Source organism: Microtus oregoni, unplaced genomic scaffold (assembly GCF_018167655.1).
Source record: "Microtus oregoni isolate MIOR12 unplaced genomic scaffold, Mior012 000041F_ref0000270, whole genome shotgun sequence".
NCBI classification, from domain to species: domain Eukaryota; kingdom Metazoa; phylum Chordata; class Mammalia; order Rodentia; family Cricetidae; genus Microtus; species Microtus oregoni.
Genome location: NW_024543208.1, coordinates 5,117,523 through 5,140,138, shown reverse-complemented (window position 1 = coordinate 5,140,138; position 22,616 = coordinate 5,117,523). Strand labels below are relative to the sequence as shown.

Below are 22,616 nucleotides of genomic sequence, written 5' to 3'. Positions count from 1 at the left end.
ATAACTATGATACAATTCATAGGCCCAAAGAAGCTAAGTAACAAGGAGGCCTGGGGAGGAGTGAGGGGAGGACACACGTGGATTTCACTGTGAAGGGGAAATAAAATAAACACCACAGGTGGATTTCTTGTTATATTTGTCATTTGCATGTAGAATGGCTACTGAATTTTATGCGTTGAGTACATACTATTTTATCAGCTGCAGTTTTCAAGTGTTTTTAGGGTTCTTTCATGTACAAAAGTATATTATCAGCAAATAAGGATGCTTTGACTTCCTCTGTTTCTATTTTTACCTCCTCTATCTCCTTCACTTGTCTTACTGATCTAACAAAGACTTTAAGAAATATGCTAACCAGGAGAGGGGAGAATGAACATTCTTGTCTTGTTCCTGGTAGTAATAAGAATGCTTTGAGTTTTTCTCCATTTACCAATATGTTGGCTGTACGCTTGTTGTATATTATTTCAATATATATGAATGATATATCCCCTGTTGTCCCTAGATTCTCCAGTACTTTTCTCATAAAAATATTTAGACTTTGTCAGAGGCCTTTTCTGCATCTAAAGAAATGATCATTTTGATTTCTGTCCTGGATCTATTTATGTAGTGCATTACATTTATTGATTTATGTCTGCTGGACCTTCTCTATATCTCTGAAATGAAGCCAACTTGGTCATGGTGGATAATCTTTTTGATGTGTTAATAAATTTGGTTGCAAGTACTTTATTAAGAATTTTTGTATCCATGTTCATCAGAGTTACCATCCTATAATATTTTTTCTTGGCTCTTTGTCTGTTTTTTTTTTCCTTTCTTTTTTTTTTTATTGAGAAAAGGAAAAAAAGCTAGTTTCCGCCTCCTCCCAGCCTCCCATTTTCCTCCCCCTCCTCCCACCCTTCTCCCCCTCCCCCCAAACTCCTCTCCCCCTCCCTCTCCAGTCCAAAGAGCAGTCAGGGTTCCCTGCCTGTGGAAAGTCCTAGGTCCGCCCCACTCCGTCCATGTCTAGGAAGGTGAATATCCAAACTGGCTAGGCTCCCACAAAGCCAGTACATGAAGTAGGATCAAAACCCCGTGCCATTGTCCCTGGCTTCTCATCAGTCCTCATTGTTCGCCATGTTGAGTCCGGTTTTATCCCATGCTTTTTCAGTCACAGTCCAGCTGGCCTTGGTGAGCTCCCAGTAGATCAGCCCCATTGTCTCAGTGGGTGGGTGCACTCCTCGTGGTCCTGACTTCCTTGCTCATCTTCTCCCTCCTTCTGCTCCTCATTGGGACCTTGGGAGCTCAGTCCAGTGCTCCAGTGTGGGTCTCTGTCTCTATCTCCATCCATCACCAGATGAAGGTTCTATGGTGATATGCAAGATATTCATCAGTATTGTTATAGGATAGGGTCATTTCAGGTTTCCTATCCTCAGCTGCCCAAGGGACTATCTGGGGACATCACCCTGGACTCCTGGGAGCCATCTACGGTCAAGTCTCTTGCCAACCCTAAGGTGGATCTCTTAACTAAGAATTGTGTTTCCGTGCTCCCCTGTCCAACCTTCCTTTATCCCAATCCTCCTGTTTCCCCAAGTTCCCCCCCTCCTTCCCTTCTCACTTTTCTTTCCCCATCTTCCCTTATCCTCATCCCACCCCACCCCCAAGATCCCAATTTTCTTCCCGGATATTTTGTCTACTTCTTTGGGAGATTTTTAATTAACGTTTCTGTCTCATTGGAAGTTATACGTCAATTTAAGTTGTTCATTTTATCTTGATTAAGTTTAGTAGGACATATATATGTAGAATTACATTTATTCCTTTTAGGCTTTCCAGTTTGGTAGAATATATATATTGGTATCCTGTTGCTGTATTTTTTTTTTTTACTGAGAAGGAAATGTTTCTGATTATGTCTTCTGACTAGTTTTTGTTTGAAGTCTGTTTTGTTGGGTATTAGAATAACTATACCTGGTTGTTTCTTTGTTCCATTTGTTTAGAATACCTTTTTCCATGCTTTTACGCTAAGGTGCTATCAGTCATTAATGGTGAAGTATGTTTCTGGAGGCAACTCTGGGGAGTTTACTCTCAATTGTTTTGTGGGGTGGGGGGAAGGTCATGGAACAAAACATCAAAAGAGAAAAATATTTTAATACTGTTTGTGGGGCCACTAGGAACATCAGTGGAAGCAGTGACCTGCTCACTTAGTGGGATGTACCAGCAGGAGCATTTATATTTGGGAACAAGCACAATTCTTTTGAGGCAACTGAAGCAGGACGTATCCCGTCTGCTCTACCTGCCATATCCCCTCTATCTTTTGCCTTTCCTCTGTTGCCTGAATCAGTCTTACTGATTTAAGGTCCTTCACCCTGGGTATTTTCAAAACATACCTGAAATTCAGCTTTATTCATGACATAGGAGTTCCTTAAAGGCACAATTTTGTTGTCTGTAAAATAGAGTTAATAATCTGTCGCATCATAGGTTAAAGGAGGTAGGCATGTAGTCCTACCAGCCTCTGAGTATCCATTGGCTTTTGATATAGATTTTTTTTTTTTTTTACTGATGTTACTACTGGTAGATCAACCACACTCTAGGGCATTCTCCGCACCCAACACAAATTAGGCAATAAAATTTTGATTCCATGGGAATAAAAGTAAGAGTTAAATCTCTACTTTGGACAAGTAGGGAGGTGGGAATGGATGCAGAAAGATTTGAGAAAAGGGGTGAATGTAATTTAACAAAAAATATACACTGTATCAAATTCTTTAAAAAAATACATAAACTATTACTTTAAAAAATCGGCTTCAAAGAGTAATTACAAAGATCAAATTGTATTTATTACTTTAAAGAAATCGGCTTCAAAGAGTAATTACAAAGATCAAATTGTATTTATGCTAAAACACTTTGTTAATTGTAAAATGCTACAGAAATGTTGGATGTTATAAATCACTAGCAGTTCTCTTCCTCACCTAAAATACTTTGTATTATTTGAGCTTCTGCTTGGATAACTCATTGTCAAATAGCCAATATGAAGTATTAATGTTTTATTTCTGCTTTTCTTATGAAACTCTTTTGCAACTTTATGATGTAAATTAAATCTTTAAGTATTCCTTTGCTTCATATCTCTTACCTGAACACCCAAGCAAGATAGAATCTGTAAAACAGAGGGACAGTTACTCCTTTTGTCACAGTTCATCATTTGCGAAGATCTAAATGCATTCAAGTAGGCACTTGCCTTAAAACATCTTTCCATTAATTCCACAGAGTAGAAACTGTGTGAAGCTGGGTCCTCCTGCTGAGGGAGAAGTCATCCAAGTCAAGTGGCCTGATGGTAAACTCTATGGGGCAAAGTATCTTGGATCAAATGTTGCCTATATGTATCAGGTGGGTGCTACTTTCTCTGTGGTTCTTGGTAAGATGGTCAGTAGATACCAGGAAGTGATAACATGAGTGTGCTGTGCATAAAAAGCCACACAAGTTTTAGTCTTTTTATGGAAGACAAAACTTGAATTTCTAACAGTCCAGGTTTCAACTTGGACTGCCTGGTTGGACACTGAGAAAACCTAACGTTTGGTCTGGTTCAATTACTAGATAATGGCTGTTTGCTTGTGTTTTCATTCTTAGAGTTGGTTTATCTTGCCTTAAACCAGAACATGGAGCTGGGGGTGTTTTGCCTCAACAATAGAGCACTTGCCTTGTATATGCAGGCACTGGATCTGATCTTTAACACTTCAGGGATTTTAAAATAATTTAGATAAAAATAAAATAAGATGTAACATTCATTTGCCAAGTTGAAACAATATTACATATTAGTTCATATTGTTTTGCATTAACATTGTGTTACTCTATGTTGACTATCCAACTAGCACCTTGTGACTTTATTTCTTTGGGTAGAGAAGCCTAATCTGGGCATCTCAGATAAACCAAAACTCTTGGATCATTGGCACAGACAGCTTACAGTTGTAATCCACTCAAGTTTAAAAATAGTAGTTTAGGAAAAGTAAAACTGGAATTATTCTAATTTTACCAAAAATAAAAATGAGTTATACTCACAAAAGAGAAACAACATGGTTAGGGTAGCACAAGTGCATTCATATTCCTCAGAGAACTTTAAAATTGAACATTTGTAGAAGCAACAGATTTCAGTAACACTGTGTCACAAATCAATATTCTCATGTAAATGGTATAGTAAAAAACAGGGTGGCAGAACTAGAAGATTCAAACCCGATATGTTGAAGTGCAGCTTAATAATAATAAGATACCAGTTGAGTATAGAAGGAATTTAACAACCTGATAAGGGGCAAGGGCATAAATAGAGGAGTACAATGCAGCACGCAGGGTACCAGAAGATAGAGCACAGCTACAAAACACTTCTCTCTCTACCTCTCATGCTTCTCCTTCTGCACCTTCAGCTGTGTCTCCCTCTCAGCGTAGACACACACACACACACACACACACACACGTCTCATATTTCTCTCCTACTTCTCGCTCTACAGCAAAACCTCTGTACAAATATGAATCACATTTTCAGGGTCACACAGCATTTCTGGAGTAAATAAGTAACAGCCAAACTGATCATACAGTTTCTCTCAGGCTAGGGAGTTCACGCTGACTGGGTGTGTGAATAAAGTAAGCACACAACTCTGAGTGGTCAGGGTTCCCAGACAGAAAGTGACATTGACATTCAGGACTTAAACAAGAAACAGTTGGTTGACTAAACCTTGAGGTTAGGAGTATGTGCAGAAAATCCATTACTGAGAAAATTATGTCTAATAAAGTTGTTTCATGCAATAAACACCTGGGAATGTGTCCTTATGTATTCATCTCCAGGAGCAACCAGTTTACTTTGAATTTGTCATGAAGTCTAAAATTATCTGTCTTTGTGACTGAGAATTCTATTACTTTCCTATGTCTGTCTGAGTAATGAAAAATACCCTACTATTATTTCTATTCATCAGGATTATATAGTTAAGCAGAAATCATCTTCTTGATCATCCACAGCCATATATGCCCCGTGTAGGGTTAAAGGGCCAACTGGAGCAGGAAACCAGCCAATCACTCAGCACCCTGACTTTGAACCCAGAGCCATTGAAAGAAACACACCCTGGATCTGAGAGCCAGGGAAAGAAACACCTTTAGCCCTAAACTCAGGATCGAAAAAACCATGCCCTGACTCTGAAACCAGTGCCAAAGAAACACACTTTGTCCCTAGAATCAGAGCCAGTGAAAGAAAAACCTTGCTGACATGCTCCCTAAGTGGGGCTGAGCAGGAAAACTAACAACTTTTTCCAGAGCCAGAGGAGATTGCTACATTTCTGCAGGGGCTTGCCGTTTAGCAGAGTGTTAGCAAAGAAGTAATATCTTGGACCAGAAAAGAAGCCCTTAAGTGAACAGAGAAGGGCTCAGCTGTAGCAACTATCCAGGAGAAGATCAAGATTGCTATATCCTATGGCAAGACCATCCCCCACCACCACACCCTAGCTTCAGGTAGCCTGACTTGCCAATAAGTCAGGACACCTTGCCTCCAGGGTAGAGCTGTCCTATTGTGGCTCTATCCTCCAGAGCTGAGCTGTCCTATTCTGGCTCCAGTCTCCAGAGCTCTCCTATTGAGACTCTAGGTAGCCTGGCTTCCTGATAAGTCAGGATATCTTTGCTGCTCCACAGCTGTAACACTCTCACTCCCCTACACCCAGTAGATAGAAATTTTTTCATGAGATAAACATACAAGCAGTGGGGAAAATACCCATAGCTGTTTATAGTGCCACATGAGAAAAGTTACAGAAGCAAAGTTATGCATAGGTAATGGTCTCGTAAGCCTTGTTTCCCGAGATTCTCTCCATAATGTAGTTGTTCACCTGGTGGGTTGACCTTATGGATAGCATTTGTCATCTACTGTGTATTCTTAGTGGCCTCTGGTAAAGCCATTGCCACCGAGAGCTCTCAGCAATGGCTTAAGTGTATCATACTGTTCACAATTAAGTAAACCTAACACCTGGATTAAAAAATACAGGAGATTCCTAGAGAAAAGCTAATTAATAAATGAGAACAAAATGTCACATTTCATAAGAGCAATATTGAAGCTCTGTAACAAAACTGGTTGCTACATAAAATTATCCCATTTTAAAATCCAGGTGAATTAGTAATCAGTGTGTTAGCCCAGCAATATAAAACTGTGGATATATATATATATATATATATATATATATATACACACACACACACACACACACACACACTCAATGAAAGTTAAAGCTGGTATTAAAATTTTCTATTTAACTACAAGTAGTATAGAATTCCTCATTAAGCCAAGTGGCCTTTTGAGATCACTTTTTACTTTCTGTCTTTCACCTTTACCATTGAATAAGAAATTCAATAAAATGTATAGAAAGATATACCTGGAGCACAGTGCAAAATATGCTAAATCTTTGTGTGTATGTGTGAATGTATGTATTTATGTGTATATTTGTGGGTGTTTGTGGGTGTGTCTATGTGTGTGTATTTAATCTCTGTGTATATTTGTGTGGGTATTTCTGTGTGTTCCTGTATATATATATATATTTTCTTTTTTCTTTTTTGCTATTTGAGACTGGATTTCTCTCCATAGCTTTGGAGCCTGTCCTGGAACTTGCTCTGTAGACCAGGCTGTCCTCAGACTCACAGAGATCTGCCTACCTCCCTGCCTCTCCCTCCCAAGTGCTGCGATTAAGTGTGCACCACCACCGCCCAGCCAGTCGTGGTGGCACAGGCCAGTAGGATTTGCTGAAGGAGGTGGAAGCAGGGAGGATCATGAGTTTGAGGCCAGCCTGGACTACACATTTAACCAGGTTTGGTGGTGCATGCCTTTAATCCCAGCACTTGGGAGGCAGAGGCAGGTAATGATCTCTGTGAGTTCAACGCCAGCCTGTGTATATCTTTGTGATTGTATGTATGTCTTTATATCTGTGTGTTTGTGTCCTTGTGTGTTTCTGAGTATATATGTCTGTGTGTGCCTGTGTATATTTGTGTCTGTGTATGTATATATGTATATTTGTGTGTGTGTCTGAATATATACGTATATGTGTATCTATGTATGCATGCGTATATGTATGTATGTCTTTTTGTGTGTATGTAAATGTTTGTGGGTGTATTTTTGCCCTGAACAGTAGTTCTTCTGTAAAATAGATTTTTTTTCAGAGTTTTTTTTTTTTGATTTTTGAAAGTTTTTGTATTTTTTTTTAATTTTTTTTTATTGCGAAAAGAAGAAAAGAAACATAAACAAAAAACAAGTATCCACCTCCTCCCAGCCTCCCATTTCCCTTCCCCTCCTCCCACCCTTCTCCCCCTCCTCCCACCCTTCTCCCCCTCCTCCCACCCTTCTCCTCCTCCCCCACTCCTCTCCCCCCCCCCCTCCCTCTCCAGTCCACAGAGCAGTCCGGGTTCCCTGCCCTGTGGTAAGTCCTAGGTCCTCCCCCCTCCGTCCATATCTAGGAAGGTGAACATCCAAACTGGCTAGGCTCCCACAAAGCCAGCACATTAAGTAGGATCAAAACCCCCTGCCATTGTCCTTGGTGTCTCATCAGCCCTCATTGTTCGCCATGTTCAGAGAGTCCGGTTTTATCCCATGCTTTTTCGGTCACAGTCCAGCTGGCCTTGGTGAGCTCCCCGTAGATCAGCTCCTCTGTCTCAGTGGGTGGATGCACGCCTCGTGGTCCCGACTTCTTTGCTCATGTTCTCCCTCCTTCTGCTCCTCCTTGGGACCTTGGGAGCTCAGTCCAGTGCTCCTGTGTGGGTCTCTGTCTCTATCTCTATCCATCACCAGATGAAGATTCTATGATGATATGCAAGATATTCGTCAGTATTGCTCTAGGATAGGGTCATTTCAGGTTCCCAATCCTCAGCTGCCCAAGGAACTAACTGGGAACCTCATCTTGGGCACTAGGGAGCCCCTCTAGGGTCAAGTCTCTTGCCCACCCTAAACTGGCTCCCTTAACTAAGAATTGTGGTTCTGTGCTCCCCTATCCACCTTTCCTTTATCCCAATTCTCCTGTTTCCCAGGTCCCCCCTCCTTCCCTTCTACCTTTTCTCTCCTCATCTCCCTTTACCCCCATCCCACCCCATCCCCAAGATCCCATTTTCTCCCCGGAAATTTGGTCTACTTCCCTTAGCCAAGAGGACAACTATATGTTTTTCCTTGGGTTCACCTTCTTACTTAGCTTCTTTAGGTTCACCTCCTGTAGACTCCGTGGTCCTTATTTATGGCTAGAAACCAATTATGAGTGAGTACATCCCATATTCATCTTTTTGGGTCTGGGACACCTCACTCAGGATAGTGTTTTCTATTTCCATCCATTTGCATGCAAAATTCGAGAAGTCATTGTTTTTTACCGCAGCGTAGTACTCTAGCGTGTATATATTCCATACTTTCTTCATCCATTCTTCCATTGAAGGGCATCTAGGTTGTTTCCAGGTTCTGGCTATTACAAATAATACTGCTATGAACATAGTTGAACAAATGCTTTTGTCATTTGATAAAGCATCTCTTGGGTATATTCCCAAGAGTGGTATTGCTGGGTCCAGGGGTAAGTTGATCCCGAATTTCCTGAGAAACCAAAACACTGACTTCCACAGTGGTTGCACAAGATTGCATTCCCACCAGCAATGGATGAGGGTACCCGTTCCTCCACAGCCTCTCCAGCAAAGGTTATCCTTGGTGTTTTTGACTTTAGCCATTCTGACAGGTGTAAGATGATATCTCAAAGTTGTTTTGATTTGCATTTCCCTGATTGCTAAGGAAGTTGAACACGACCTTAAGTGTCTTTTGGCCATTTGAACTTCTTCTGTTGAGAATTCTCTGTTCAGTTCAGTGCCCCATTTTTTAATTGGGTTAATTAGCATTTTAAAGTCTAGTTTCTTGAGTTCTCTATATATTTTGGAGATCAGACCTTTGTCTGTTATGGGGTTGGTGAAAATCTTCTCCCCCATCAAGATCCCATCAAAATTCTTCACAGATCTGGAGAAGACAATAATCAACTTTTTATGGAAAAACAAAAAACCCAGGATAGCCAAAACAATCCTATACAATAAAGGATCTTCTGGAGGCATTACCATCCCTGACTTCAAACTCTATTACAGAGCTACAGTAATGAAAACAGTGTGGTACTGGCATAAAAACAGAGAAGTCGACCAATGGAATCGTATAGAAGACCCGGATTTTATCCCACAAACCTATGAACACCTCATTTTCAATAAAGGAGCTAAAAGTATACAATGGAAGAAAGAAAGCATCTTCAACAAATGGTGCTGGCACAACTGGATGTCAACCTGTAGAAGAATGAAAATAGACCCATATCTCTCACCGTGCACAAAACTCAAGTCCAAATGGATTAAAGACCTCAATATCAGCCCGAACACACTGAACCTGATAGAAGAGAAAGTCGGAAATACCCTACAACAGATGGGCACAGGAGATCGCTTCCTATGTATAACCCCAGAAGCACAGACATTAAGGGCAACATTGAATAAATGGGACCTGCTTAAACTGAGAAGCTTCTGTAAAGCAAAGGACATGGTCACTAAGACACAAATGTAAAATAGATTTTATTGATTCTCAGTGTGTAAATAAGGGGACGTAAAGGCATGGGGAAGATATTTTAATTATTTTTAAAGAAAAAGAAACCTTTTTTGTATTTTATAAGAGCATGCAGCTGGTAACCAAAAGAAGAATCAGAAATTACTATTGTCTTTATTGTAGCAAGAGAAATCAGATGTCCATACATGGAATACAGTTTTGCTTCTGCATACTTGAGACCTGGACAGTCGAGGACAGTGTTTTAGTCGAGGACGTTGTTTTAGTAAAACTGTCTTTCTCACATAGAATGTTCAAATTACTTAAAACAAAGGAAAGTTGTTGTAATAAGGGCGGCGGGCTACATTCCTGGCACCCGAGCTCCCAGCCGCCAGCTCGGCTAGCTTTATAACCAAAATAATTACATGGAAACTGTATTCTTTTAAACACTGTCTGGCCCATTACTTCCAGCCTCTTATTGGCTAGCTCTTACATATTGATCTAACCCATTTCTAATATTCTGTGTAGCCCATGAGATGGCTTACCAGGGAAGATCTTAACCTGCGTCTGTCTGGAGTGGGAGAATCATGGCAACTCACTTGGCTTCTTTCTCCCAGCATTCTGTTCTGTTTACTCCGCCTATCTAAATTCTACCCTATCAGAGGACCAAGCAGTTTTCTTTATTACTTAACCAATGAAAGCAACAGATAGAAAGATGACCCTCCTCCATCAGAAAGTAGTCACAGGTAGTTATAGCTATGCTCTCAAATGTGTAAATGAAAAGATTGATTCACAATCCCAGAGAGCCTAGACAACAATGAGGGCCCCAAAAGAGACATACATGGGAAGTAGAAAAAGACAAGATATCCTGAGTAAATTGAGAGAGTGGGGATCATGGGAGAGGACAGAAGGGGAGGGGAGAGGAAGGGAAGGGAGTGGAGAAAAATATGTATAACTCAATGAAATTAATAAAAAAGATACTATGTTTTCACATACTAATGAGGTTTACATGCTATATAGTGAGGACTATTTGAATTTGGAAACTTAATAGTTATAAAAACTTCTTAACATGAATTGGAAAGCTGGCTGAGGCCATGGAAAATGTGACTGAAGTGCCGCACAGGATCCTTTTGCTCCAATACCCTCGAATGACTGGTCTGGAGGATATAGAGAGAGCATAGTTACATTTTCCCACAACCAGTCTCACAAGGGAACACAAGAAGTCATTAAACCTAGCCCAGTCTCTCTAACAGATGCAAATATTCTTAGACAGGAATTCTACAAGATAAAAAGTTAAATTAGCTAGTGTTTTACAGGAATACACATTGGCACATTGCCCTAATGCTTCTATGTCAGAACCTTACTGGACATAAGTAAAGTACATAGTTGTCTTTTACTGCATGAGATTGCAAAACACATTATTTTTTCTTCTGTTATCTATAGTCAGGTTTCTCCCAAACAGGAGAGAGGAACATAAGCCAGCAAGGATGGATAGATAGATAGATAGATAGATAGATAGATAGATAGATAGACCACAACCCACATGAAGACTTACGTAAAACAAACAGAAAGAGTGAAAGAAAGGGAAAATAAAGACTAGAGGCACAAAAGGCAACATCAAAATAGGTCACTATGACATCTCACAAGTTTACCACACATCAGTGTCAAAAAAAAAAAAAACCATAGATAATGGGATAGCTGAAATGCTAGAAATGATTTCAGGGTCCTACTTTTTGGTTTTTCAAGATGGGTTTCTCTGTGTAACAACTCTCTATATATGTACTGGAACTTGCTTTGTTGACCAGGTTGCCCTCAAACTCACAGAGATCTACCTGCCTCTGTCTCCCAAGTGCTGAGATGGTGTGTACCACCACTATCTGGCTCAGTGTCCTACTTTTATAAAGGTTAAATGACCATGTAGAAAACTTAAGAAAACCAATTCAGGACCTAGATAAGAAACTCGAAAGTGGAAAAAGGTATGCAATTGAGAAGAAAAGCTCAAGGGAAAAAAGTCAAAAAGAAATGCAAGAAAAGAGTGTGCTGATCAAATATAAAATATAATGGATATCATTCACATGCAAAACCAAGCAAAAGAATGACTATCACGATAAAGGACAAAGTGAGATATTATGACATCCAGGCTTCTGTTAAATCAAAAAAACAAGAAAAAGGAAAGAACATTATCCTGACATCCAAGAACTCTGGCATATGTTCAGAGTGCCAAACCTAATAATCTCCAGAGAAGCAGAAGGAACTGTGATAAAAATTGTGCATACTCATTCTTTGAATTGTAGCAGCAAATTTACTAAAGCTTGAGAAATGCCCATCTACTTAGAACTCCCAGAGCAAATAACCAGAGAGATCCTCATGTCCTGAAGTCAAGATGTCAAACATATAAAACTTTAAAGACGTGAAACAGAAACTAAAGAGATGGAGAGAACATTATATACGTATCACGGGAATAATCCACCAAGAAGATATTGTAATTCTAAACATTTATGCACCAAACCAAGAGTATCCAAGTTCCTAAAAGAAACAGTATATAGCTGAAATCACATGTGAATCCAACACAGTGTTATGGATGACATTAGTATCCCACTCTCACCTAAAGACAGGTCACCCAGAGCCTTCTCCCCCCAAAAAATGTAGGTAAATGGATGAAGCTGGAAATAATCATCCCAAATTTTGAGTACCATGATCCAGATCACATATTTTCTCTTACATGTGGATGTTAGCTTTTAAGATTTTGGTATTCTAATAACCACAGAAGTTAGGTTCCTCATAAGCATCTGGGAGAAGGAAAGAATCTCTCCAGGAATTAGAAATAGAATATATGTTCTAAAGAGATAAGGAAGTAAATTTAATTAGAGGAGTAAATGGGTTATAGAGGGCAGGGTAAACGAGGGAATGTAGGAGGGGAGTCCTTTTTAAAACCTATATGGAAATATGCTATTTTAGATACTTTTGTATTTGTGCATGTGTGTGTGTATGTGTGCAAAATGGAGACAAAAATCTTGTAATGAAGATAGTGCTCCAACTAGACATGTAAAACAACCAAATAAAGACATCTTTCACCAAGTAGAACATCCACTACCAGAAATTGGTTACATCTTATTGAGTCATTGGCCAAAGGCAACTTGTAGACACCTGACACACACTAATATGACAGGCTATTGCCAAAGAGAGCTATTGGTTATTTTTTGCAATCTGATAATAAGACCCTATTACTAAACATGAAAAAATAAAGTCAATACTCAACTAGAAGCTTCACCCCTACTGAATAGCATTCATAGTACTGGGAAGTACTCTTTACACTACCAGAGGAGAAAAGTAATCGTGGATATCATCCAACTATAAACCCTGTGACTTACATCAACCTGTCTGCAACGTATTCTGGTGCAATAATGACACAAATGTTTTAGGAGAAACTGATCACCTTTTGATTTGATTTAACGTCTGCTCCATGAGATGGAACCCATACCTGGCACTACTAAAATACCAAAAACCTGAGCCTAGACAGATCATTATTCTACTAAGGAACATAGCAATAAAATGACTCCTAATGACATTAAACCCATCAAGCAGAGTATCATTCATCCTAATCAGAGAAGCTTCTTGCAGTAGATGACAACAGAGAACTACAGCAGGACAATGTGCAGAGTGAATGACTCAGGGAGAATGTCTCAGCTCTGAGGAAGAAATGATGCTTTTTGTTATTATGTAGTAATTTTCCCAGATAAATAGCTTTATGTTCTTATAGAGTATTAACTCTTAACTTCTGTTTTAAAATTACTTTTTTATTGATTTTTTTTTTATTGAACTCTACATTTTTCTCTGCTCCCTTCCCTGCCTCTCCCCTCCCCATTTAACCCTCTCTCAAAGACCCCATGCTCTCAATCTACTCAGGAGATCTTTTCTTTTTCTACTTCCCATGTAGATTAGATCTATGTAAGTCTCTCTTAGTGTCCTCATTGTTGTCTACATTCTCTGGGATTGTGGTTGGTAGGCTGGTTTTCTTTGCTTTATGTTTAAAAACCACCTATGAGTGAGTATATGTGATAATTATCTTTCTGCATCTGAATTACCTCACTCAAAATAATGTTATCTAGCTCCATCCATTTTCCTGCAGAATTCAAGATATTTTGTTATATTTTCTGCTGTGTAGTACTCCATTGTATAAATGTACCACATTTTCCGTTCTTCGGTCAAGGGGCATTTAGGTTGTTTCCCGGTTCTGGCTATGACAAACAAAGCTGCTATGAACATAGTTGAGCACATGTCCTTGTGGCATGATTGAGCATCTTTTGGCTATATGCCCAAAAGTGATATTACTGGGTCTTGTGGAAAGTTGTTTCCTAATTTTCTGAGAAATCACCACAGTGACATCCAAAGGGACTGTAACAGTTTGCATTCCCACCAGCAATGCACGGGTGTTTCCTTTCCCCCACAATCTCTCCAACATAAGTTGTCATCAGTGTTTTTGATCTTGGCCATTCTTACAGGTGTAAGATGGAATCTCAGAGTTGTTTTGATTTGCATTTCTCTGATGACTAAAGATGATGAACATGTCCTTAAATAGTCTTTCAGCCATCTTAGATTCCTCTGTTGAGAGTTCTCTGTTTAGGTCTGCACTCATTTTTTTTTATTGGATTATGTGTTCTTTTGATGACACATTTCTTGAGTTCTTTGTATATTTTGGAGATCAGACCTTTGTCTGATGTGGGGTTAGTGAAGATCTTTTCACATTCTGTAGGCTGTCATTTGGTCTTGCTGACTGTGTCTTTTGCTTTACAGAAGCTTTTCATTACTAAGAAAGAGAATTACAGACCAATCTCACTCGTGAACACTGATACAAAAATTTTATAAAATACTGGCAAATCAAATCCAAGAACACATCAGAATCATCCAACATAGTCAAGTTGGCTTCATCCCACAGATGCAGGGATAGTTCAACATACGAAAATTTGTCAATGTAACCCACCATATTAACAAACTGAAAAATAAAAACCATACGATCATCTCTTTAGATGCCGAAATTGCTTGTGACAAAATACAACATCACTTCATGATAAAGGTCTTGGAAAGAGCAGGGATACAAGGAACATGCCTAAACATAAAAAATGCAATATACAGCAAGCCAGCAGCCAACATCAAACTAAATGGAGAGAAACTCCTAGAGATTCCACTGAAATCAGGAGCAAGACAAGGTTGTCCATTCTCTTAATATCTATTCAACATAGTTCTTGAGGTCCTAGCTAAAGCTGTAAGACACCAAAGGGAGATCAAGGGGATACAAATCGGAAAAGAAGTCAAATTCTCACTGTTTACTTTGATATGATAGTTTACATAAGAAGTCCCAAAAAAATCTACCAAGAAACTTCTACGTCTCATAAACATTTTCAGTAATGTAGCAGGATACAAGACTAACTCAAAGAAACCAGTAGCCCTCCTGTACAGAGATAAAAGGGCTGGGGAAGAAATCAGAAAAATGATACCCTTCACAATAGCCACAAATAGCATACAATATTTCAGAGTAACTCTAACCAAACAAGTGGAAGACTTGTATGACAAGAACTTTAAATCTTTAAAGAAAGAAATTGAAGAAAACAACAGAAAGTGGAAAGATCTCCCATGCTCTTGGGTAGGTAGAATTAACATAGTAAAAATGGCAATCTTACCAAAAGCAATCTACAGATTCAATGCAATGCCCATCAAAATCTCAGCAAAATTCTTCACAGACTTCGAAAGAAAGGTACTCAACTTCATCTGGAAAAGCAAAAAATCCACAATAGCCAAAACATTCCTGTACAATAAAAGAACTTCTGGAGGCATCACAATCCTTGACTTCAAACTCTACTACAGAGCTACAGTACTGAAAACAGCCTGGTATTGGCATAAGAACAGACAGGAGGACCAATGGAACCAAATCAAAGACCCAGATATTAATCCACATACCTTCGAACACCTGATTTTTGCCAAAGAAGCAAAAAATTTCAATTGGAAAAAAGAAAGCATATTTAACAAATGGTGCTGGCATAACTGGATATCAACATGTAGAAGAATGAAAATAGACCCATATCTATGCACCATGCACCTCAGTATAAAGCCACCCACACTGAACCTTATAGAAGAGAAAGTGGAACGTACACTTGAACGCATTGGCACAGGAGATTACTTTCTAAATATAACCCCAGCAGCACAGACACTGAGAGAAACAATTAATAAATGGGACCTCCTGAAACTAAAACTACTTTTTAAAGTTAGCATGCAAAGTAATGGATTCATTTTGCCACTTTATGGAAACATGCCATTTTGTTCTTACTTGCTCCCCTATTCCTGTCTTCTGCTTTTTTCCCCCTACATCCACCAAAGAACCCCCTTCTGATCTTATATCTTATTAATTTTTTACCCTTTCTCCCCCATTCTCCCATTCCTTTAAGATACCCTCTTTATCTCTTATAGTTCCCTTTCAGCTTTATCAACACACACACACCAAACAAAAATAAATTTAAATTTATTTTTAAATATTATTTTAAATAGTATTGGATATTCAATATTTGTCTGCCTGAGTCTGGGTTTCTTCGTTTAACACAGTAATGTCCAGTATCACCCATTCTCCTAGAAATGACACAATTTTACTTTGTTTATAATGAATAAATTCCTTTTTATGTGCTTACCCCCTTTTCTTTGTTTACTGGTGTATATCTAATGTGGTTCCATTTCATCACTATTTTGAATGGTTCACAAACATGGATGTGCAAGTATCTCTGTGGAAGGTTGACTTAGTCTTTCAGAGATGCACTTAGGAATGGAGTGATAGACCATATGATAGTTCTGTTTTTAGATTTGGAAGAAACCTCTATACTGCTTTCCAAAGTAGTTGTAGCAGTTTAGAGTTCTACCTGCAGAATATAAGGGTTTTACATTCGCCACATCCGCACCAGCACTTCTTTTTTTTGTTTGTTTGCTGCTAATAACCATTCCAATTAAACAAGAATCTCAGAGTTGTTTGAATTTCTGCTTTCTTATACCTCAGAATATTGAACAATTCTTAATTATTTACTGAGCATTTTTATTTGTTATGAGGCAGTCTATTCACTAGTCCTTTTACTGACCAGATGATTGTGGGGAGGTTTTTGGTCTGGTTTAGTTTGGTTTGATTTTTGTTTATTTCTCAGAAATCATCTGATCAGCCCTCATATTTTCTTCTTTAGATTTGGGGATGATAAAGATTTCATAGCTCATATTTCAAGTCTGTCCTGTTTAACATTAGTTGGATAAGAAAAAATGCTTTTCCAACTTCCCTGACTTTGGCTGGTTCTGTATTTGCTCTATTACAGTCCTTTACTCCTTTTTTTTTTTCATATTTAATTGAAACTCCTGAGAAAAGGTCAGTACTCTTGGTTTTACTAAATAACACAATGTCTTATGTTTCTTTAGGTTGAATTTGAAGATGGATCCCAGATAGCAATGAAGAGAGAAGACATATACACTTTAGATGAAGAGTTACCCAAAAGGGTAAAGGCTCGCTTTGTAAGTGCTAATGACAATTGCTGCTTTGGGACCCCCAATGAAGTCCCCATGCTCTCTATGCTTTCCCAATTCCAGAAGAAATCAACCTTGGGATTTTGATTAATTTTGAAGAAAGCCTAAGTAATTTTTCCCTTTGTTGTAACCTGTTGAATGCAAGTCTCCGCTTAGACAGAAAGAGGAAAACCAGTGCGCACATGGCTTATTTTTCTTCTAATGAAATCAAACAAACAAACAGTTCTTTGTGTTAAAATTTATTGACACACAATTATGGTTATTAAACTTGTCCTTTGTCCCTCTGGGGACAAACAAATATGAAGGTATTCACTCTTAGTGGGAACTATGTTAAAAGAAAGTATTCAGCAGTAGATTTAAGAGAGTCAGCATTAGCGAATGGTGTCTAGTAACCTTATCATGTATTGTTGAAGTTCTGTGTCTCACGCTCAGTGATGCTTCTTTCCAAGCTCTCACTTGGAAAACAACAAAGGAAAGCCAGAATATTAGTAGTTAGAAAACTAAAAGAGGTATAATAAATACACACACACACACACACACACACACACACACACACACACCCTTGGGTATACTTTCAAGTCCACTGCATACCACTAAAAGTAAACATGGATGGCTTAAAGTCTGATTTTTTTAAATATATATTTTATAATACTGTAGGTTCCATAGTATTGTAATATAGCCCAAAATGAAGTCTATTTTACTCATTTAGACTCTTATCTGTATCCTTCCTGAAATGATAAATTGTAATAGACAAGTTAATTTTTCTGAGTAAATTTAACTCTCTTTCATCCATTCTTATGATTATGTCCTCTTACAGTACAATGACAGAGTTATGATAGGTTAGTTAGTTATTTTGGAAAACCAAGGGGTTTTATAAGTGGAAAATTGAGTATTTTCTTCTTTTGTTGGGTGAGATCCTGATGACAGGGAACCCAAAGCAGGTGAGTTCTCTTTCAGCAGCACTTCCAGAGGAAGGACTTTAAAAATTCAGGAGTGGGGGGAGGGGGAGGGAAATGGGAGGCAGGGAGGAGGCAGAAATTTTTAATTAAAAAAAATAAAAAATAAAAAATAAATTCAGGTTAAGAGAAGAGACATTGTCAGTACTGCTGTTTACCCAATGGGAGACCTGCACACTCTGAGAACATTTTAATTTAAAAAAAGAACAATAGGCTCTCTCCCCCTCGACTGATATACTTTTCCACCTGGGGAGTCAAATCTTATTGGAAAGCTCATTGATAGAAGATATTTTATGGTTAGAGAATATTTTTGGCTTGACGAAGATTGATAAGCAGCTGTTATCATTGAGAGTGACTTTTTAGTGACTTTTTCTCCCTCGAATTCTTCTGACTTGGAGGGATATGTTTTAAGAGAGTCAGCCAGCCACTAATGACAGTGCTGGATTGTTCTCTACTGTCTTCAGAAACAGCCCATTACCTTTTATTGTCTCATAAAGTAACCATGGTAACCATTGCATAATTAACTAGACCTCCTGGTAAATTGACTTTACTATTGTGTTTAAGAGGCTGACTTCTGCTGTTTCTGCACAGTGGCAGTAGATGTTTTATTTCCTCATTTGATTACATTAACACTTATAAAAGTGAAATATAAGTCAGAGGAAGTGCTTTCCAAGAGTTACTAAAACAATGTTTCCTCCTGATGACAGAAAGACAACCAATGCACAACTTCTAAATTTCCTTCCCAAGTGAAATATGGGACTTTCTATGGAACCTATAGATAGTCTGGCACTCTGTATAACTGCTTCATGAGATGGTGGGCAGAAAATATACACAGCTGTCAACCTGAACCATTTCCAGTTTCCAGGCTTCCTCATGTCTGCTCAGTTCTTTTTCTTGTCATTGTTTTCACAATGGACCTTTTTGTTTTCAACTCCTAAGAGTCTGTCTACTTTGTTACCAATATAAGATATGTGTGTTGCTATCTTTCGAAAAAATCATACGCCTGACTTGAACCAGTGGAAAACATATTCTAGATGCCAAAACAGTATTGAATCAGGAACTAAAATTGGTGTTTTAGTATAGACTCTAGGTTTGGTCTTTACCTGAGTATCTCAGCGATAACCTATACTTTTCACTAAGCACTTACCAAGCAGTAGGTAAGTTTCACACCTATTACTTTGTATTGGTACATACAACATTTGATTTATAGTTGCTAATATCCTTTACCCTTAAGGAACACGTGGTGGGATGAATGTTGCCTATCCCTGCATTCATTTTCACAGGAACTTCCAGCTTTCATGTAGCAGAGACTCTTCTATGGTAGGAAAAGTATCCCAGACCCAGTGCCAGTAAAATGAGGCCCAGAATGTAAATTTTAATCTTTTCAGAGAAGGAAGTAGGATTTGTTAGGTTGTAAAAGTCTGGCAAATTGTATTGAGGATAGGTAAAAAATGAAAAGATTACATACAGGTACCACCTCTGTAATCATTTAACTAGTGTTTTTCAAAAACTTTTTTTCTAGTGGTTTAATGGGAGATAGATTGGGACTGCTACATTTATTGCAGTGATTCAGAAGGAGAAAGTGGAGATCCTGCATGCAGAATCATGACTGCTTCAGATATATAGAAGAGACCTCCTGGCTGGATAGGGATAAGAGGGATCCACAGTGCCATTAAATTTTTGACGGATAGCTGGACAGATGAGCATGGTATTCGCATTTAGGAAATTTAAGAAGGGCAATGATGGTGGAAGAAGTCCTTGAGTTCTATTTTATACAGACTATATAGATAGCACCTGAAGCAGATGGTCTGAAGTGCATACTTTGCAGGGTTCTCGTAGGTCCTGATGCAAGAGATCTAAGTCAGTGAGAAAAACAATCATCATCTTTGTATTGTAGTAGGTGCAGGTGCTGAAGCAAAGACTATAGTGCAGAGCCCCCAGGTGAATAGATAGTTAAGACAGTACAACCCTGGAACATCAAAAATGAGCAAACAGGTGGCCAGTGAGGTAGCTAAGCAACAGAAAACTGCTATAGGAATTAGAAACTAAAGATTACCCACACTAGCTTCAAGAAAGTAGGGAGGGGACAAAGGAACAAGAAATAGAATTCAGGGGCTAGAGAGACTGGCTCAGGAGTTAAGAGCACTGCCTATTCTTCCAGAGGTTCTGAGTTCAATTCCCAGCCAACCACATGATGGCTCATAACCATCTATAATGAGATCTGATGTTCTCTTCTGGCATGCAAGCATGCCTGCATGGAGAATACTGTATGTGCAATAAATAAATCTTAATAAAAAAGAAAGGAAGGAAGAAAGAAATAGAATTCAGAATTAATTAAGAATGACTGTTGACCTCCCCACCAAAAAATGTTTGGGCAGAAGCCAAGTAGAGATTAAGACTAAGAAAGCGATGTAAAACCTACAACTCCCATTCTAAAGGAAATTACAGATTATTCTGGAGCAACCTTGCTTGGTCATGACTCAGAATATAGATTTAGTGTAACTAAAATTCCATATTACATCATGGAACCAGCTTCATGGAGTTTTATGGTTTTTCAGAATACATAAAAGTTATGGGCAAGTTTAAAATAACATGGGTACGTAAGAGAAGTATGTAGCAAGATGGGAGAAGCTTTGCTACAGGTCCAAGATGCTATCTGATGTCATAGTTAGCTTTTGGGTTGGTGGGAGCTAGTGGTGTGCTAAGTTAATATATTCCCTAAAGTTTTAATCTGTGAGTTGCAAGATATTACTTTCAACACAAGGGGCAAGGTGTACCTGTTCTAAAAGACTGCAACAAGTGATTGGCCTTTAGGCCTGCAGCGTTCTAATCTCTCCGCAGTTATTATTTAAATTCTAATCAGTCCATCAGTGTCTAGAGACATAGCTTTCTTTTAGGAGTTTTCATTTACAGCCAATACAAAATGAGACTTTAATTTTGTTTTTGTTTGGGAAAGCACCTTGAAGGTAGAGAAATTAAGACTAAATGGAGTCATAAATCTATGCCATATGGCCTGTATGAGAACGAGCTGTTGAGCACGAATAAAAATCTATGAGTGTGTTTCCTTCTACCCTATGACAGATCCGACCTCAGCTGACAGAACCAGATCTGTGACAAGTGTTTCTGTAGTCAGTAATAATATACTTTTGCGTTTAGTCCACAGCCTCTGACATGCGATTCGAAGACACGTTTTATGGGACAGATGTAATCCAAGGTGAGAGAAAGAGGCAAAGAGTGCTGAGCTCCAGACTTAAGAATGAGTATGTGGATGACCCTGTATATCGCACTTTCCTGAAGAGTTCTTTCCAGAAGAAGTGTCAGAAGAGACAGTAGTTGATAAATTACTGCAGCAGAGAGAGCTCAGAGCAGCTCAGACCTGAAGAGGGAAGACAGAGGGACACTCTTGGGTATGCACTGAGACGGGTGACTGGGTGTTTCTCTGGCATTAGTAATAGATAATAAGGCTTCCAGAGTTTTGGTTGCCAAACAACAAGGAAGAAATTGATTCTGTATCTGATCACTCCCTCAGACATATATTTGACCCCAAAGAATATTCTTAAATGAAAGGAAATAACAGTGAATGGCCTACTAGATAGAATTCATGCCAGAGAAGAGGGGTTACCTCTCTGTGGCTCAGGTCCCTCCTCAGGGAACATATATGGAGGCTCCTCTTCCCCAGCTCCTTTTAGTGGAAGCCTCATCACCCAAGAGGGAGGGTGATAATTTATGTGTTTTCCACAGTCAGGGAAAGACTCTCATATTTGTTTTAAGTGGCCGTTTTTATAAAGCATTTTTAAAACACAAATGGCAAGAATGGTAATGGGATTTACCTATGTGCTATCTGTATTCCCCTGTACAGAATGTTTCCATTTTTTATATTATTACTTTTGATTGTGTCTGAAAACTGAGTTGGCCTTTGTAAGAGGAAAATTTTTGCTCTTGAAGAGGAATTCATATGAAGTCTATGGGAATTTTATATATTTACAGAGGAAAAATCTGAGTATGATATTTTGAACACTTCACAATTCCTGTTCTGAATAGATATTTATAAAATATATATTTCTCTCATTATGTGTTTGTAAAATTTAGAATTTAAATAAATATACTTAAATGCATAGTTTTGAACTAATGTAATATGATTTTTCTTTGCAAAACAGCCTGGAAATGTACTAGTATTTAAAAATTAAAATCTGTTTTCTCCTGTCCTGTCTTCTGTCTTGGCTTATTTGTCCATGTTTAAGCCAGTAGATAAATGAGCTTTGGGGCAGGTATGGTGCTTCATACACCTGATCTCTACCCTTGAGAGACTGTTGTCTGTTTCCTCTAAATTGAAACATGCCCTCCAGGAGGGAAAGTGCTGCTCATGAAACTCCAAAGGTAGACAGAAAGCCATATGTCTGGGAAAGCAGAAACTGGGATTATTCTCAAAGGCCCCTTATCAGCTTCATAGGTAAAGAGATCCTTGGCAAGGGAGACTTTGACCAACCAAGATGCAAAGGAGAGCATTTTAGGATTATCTGCCTGTAAACTGTGCAGAGGACTCCAGTATTTCAGCTTTTTGATTATATGGCTGTTTTTGAGATATCTCACTTTCTCATAAGGAACTC

General features: G+C 38.7%; 1 protein-coding gene across 3 annotated transcripts in view; it reads left to right on the top strand.

Moving 5' to 3' along the window:
• Positions 1-22,212, top strand: part of Kdm4c (lysine demethylase 4C) — a 170,939-nt gene extending 148,727 nt beyond the window's left edge. For all 3 annotated transcript variants that reach the window (XM_041632462.1, XM_041632460.1, XM_041632463.1), the window contains 3 exons: positions 3,229-3,348; positions 16,949-17,041; positions 21,166-22,212. In XM_041632462.1, the coding sequence (XP_041488396.1) occupies positions 3,229-3,348; positions 16,949-17,041; positions 21,166-21,342 (390 nt within the window). In that variant the 3' untranslated portion in view covers positions 21,343-22,212. The remainder of the gene's footprint in view (positions 1-3,228; positions 3,349-16,948; positions 17,042-21,165) is intronic.
• Positions 22,213-22,616: the final 404 nt, after the last annotated feature.